Source organism: Seriola lalandi, unplaced genomic scaffold, assembly GCF_002814215.2.
Source record: "Seriola lalandi dorsalis isolate HSWRI2012SDOR001 ecotype SW California unplaced genomic scaffold, Sedor1 jcf7180002054748, whole genome shotgun sequence".
In the NCBI taxonomy this organism is placed as follows: Eukaryota; Metazoa; Chordata; class Actinopteri; order Carangiformes; family Carangidae; genus Seriola; species Seriola lalandi.
The window spans coordinates 5,989,605-5,991,462 of NW_019525301.1; the positions used below are offsets into that span (position 1 = coordinate 5,989,605).

Sequence of the window (1,858 nt, forward strand, 5' to 3'; positions counted from 1 at the left end):
ACACAACTAAAACTTCACATTTTTAAAAGAAGGACTGACAGCCAAGTCAGCAAATAGCCCAGGGGTTTATGTTTCAGAATTAAAGGTTTGACAGGTTTGTCTGAATCTGTTTTTACGATACTTCTCATTGGTTCACTACAGTTCCAGGTGGAGACAGGTGGAGACACTCTGTCATAGTGGTGACTAAAGAATTCACTCATCATATGTCTTGTATTATACACTGTTGCCCATAAAGTAGGAATAATTTAGTTTTCAGACACAATCCTCTGTTTATTCCTATTTACGACAGTGTGATGACCCCCGCGATCCTCACCAGACAGTCCTGAGACTGAAAAAGTTTTTGTTCTTAATTAGTTCTTTGGAAAGTGGACTGACCTGGAATAACATGGCAACTATTTTACAGTATTTCATAGTATAACTCCATATTCCATGTTATGTATTGTTACTCCATGCAACTGAAGTCTGTTATCGGACCGACAACCCTCATTGTTAGTAATCTGTCAGTGATTGGACATGTCACCTGAAGTCTCCAGTAGGATGGACTAACAGATTCACTAAAGAAGAAGCAAAATCATTATGGCTCCAGTCAATGAGCAGGTACAGGAAAGATTGCAGTATCTTTCTGGGAACAACAACCATGTGATCATATGTTGTCTGCATCTCTGCAGGCTGTTCACTGTGGTTGTGGATGCCATTAACCACATCAGTGGAGTGGAGGCTCCAGTCGGAGAAAAGGGTGGTGGCTTTGACATGAAAGCTCTGCGAGCATTCAGAGTCCTGAGACCTCTCAGACTGGTCTCTGGAGTCCCCAGTAAGTAACTGGTCTGCTGATGACTCAGCGTCTTTGTATAGTTCAGCTATAGATTTGCATCAAGCCAATATCAGTAAAGTTTATTTTACTACCTGTCTCTTATACACATCTCAAGTATGATGAACTGGAGGCCCTTGTGAAGAACCAGCAAGCACATCGTGAGTGTAGTCTCATGTGTTTGACCTGGTTAAAGAACACTCCCAACCGTCGTATGGACTTTCCCCGCTTCACTGCAGTACGAGCGGAACTGCTTGTGAACAATAGATGGTGCAACCACGCTCACATCACAGTGAAAGAGAAGATCTGCTGTTGGGATACTGAACTGTTGGCACTTGGTCTTAGACCGAGTTCTCTCACATTGTTGCTTACATTGAACCGCAAGTAAAGCCTGCAGTCGCGTATGACGCGCTTGTTGACTGTTCCACAAGGGAAAATAATACACTGGATCTGTTATATGCAAATGTCAAGGAGGCCTATACTGCTTCAGCTCTACCACCACTTGGCAGATCAGATCATAATCTGTTTTTTCTTCAGTCTTCCTACAAGCCCTGTGTACTGAGGCAGGCTGCAACCACCCGCTCATTCAGGAACTGGACCCCGGAGGCCAGGGAGTCTCTAAAAGACTGTTTTGAGTGCACAGATTGGAATGTCCTGTTGGACTTACAGTAGAATGATAACAGCAAGGACCCTGACCTTGATAGAGTGGTTGAATGTATCAGAGTACATTAACTTCTGTATTGACACTGTCATACCAGCAAGGACTGTACACTGCTTTCCAAAGAACAAACTCTGGATCACCAGTAACATCAAGACCCTCCTCAACCAGAAGAAAGGAGGCCTTCAGAGATGGAGACAGGGAGAAGCTCTGGTGTGTGCAACATGAGCTGAAGAGGAGATTAACACTAGGACCGCCAGCATTCTAGCATCGCCTAATGCCACCACAATGGCCTCCCAGACCGTCACATGTCTTTACATTGTTTAGGTTTACAAGCAGCTCTTGAAGTGGAAAAATAAATGTAAGTACTTCTCCTTCTTCATATAATGTCG

At 43.8% G+C, this 1,858-nt stretch overlaps 1 protein-coding gene across 1 annotated transcript in view; it reads left to right on the forward strand.

The window, feature by feature from the left end:
• Positions 1–819, forward strand: part of LOC147818054 (dihydropyridine-sensitive L-type skeletal muscle calcium channel subunit alpha-1-like) — a 10,229-nt gene extending 9,410 nt beyond the window's left edge. The window contains exon 4 of the mRNA XM_087178919.1: positions 669–819. Coding sequence (XP_087035045.1) covers positions 669–819 — 151 coding nt within the window. The remainder of the gene's footprint in view (positions 1–668) is intronic.
• Positions 820–1,858: the final 1,039 nt, after the last annotated feature.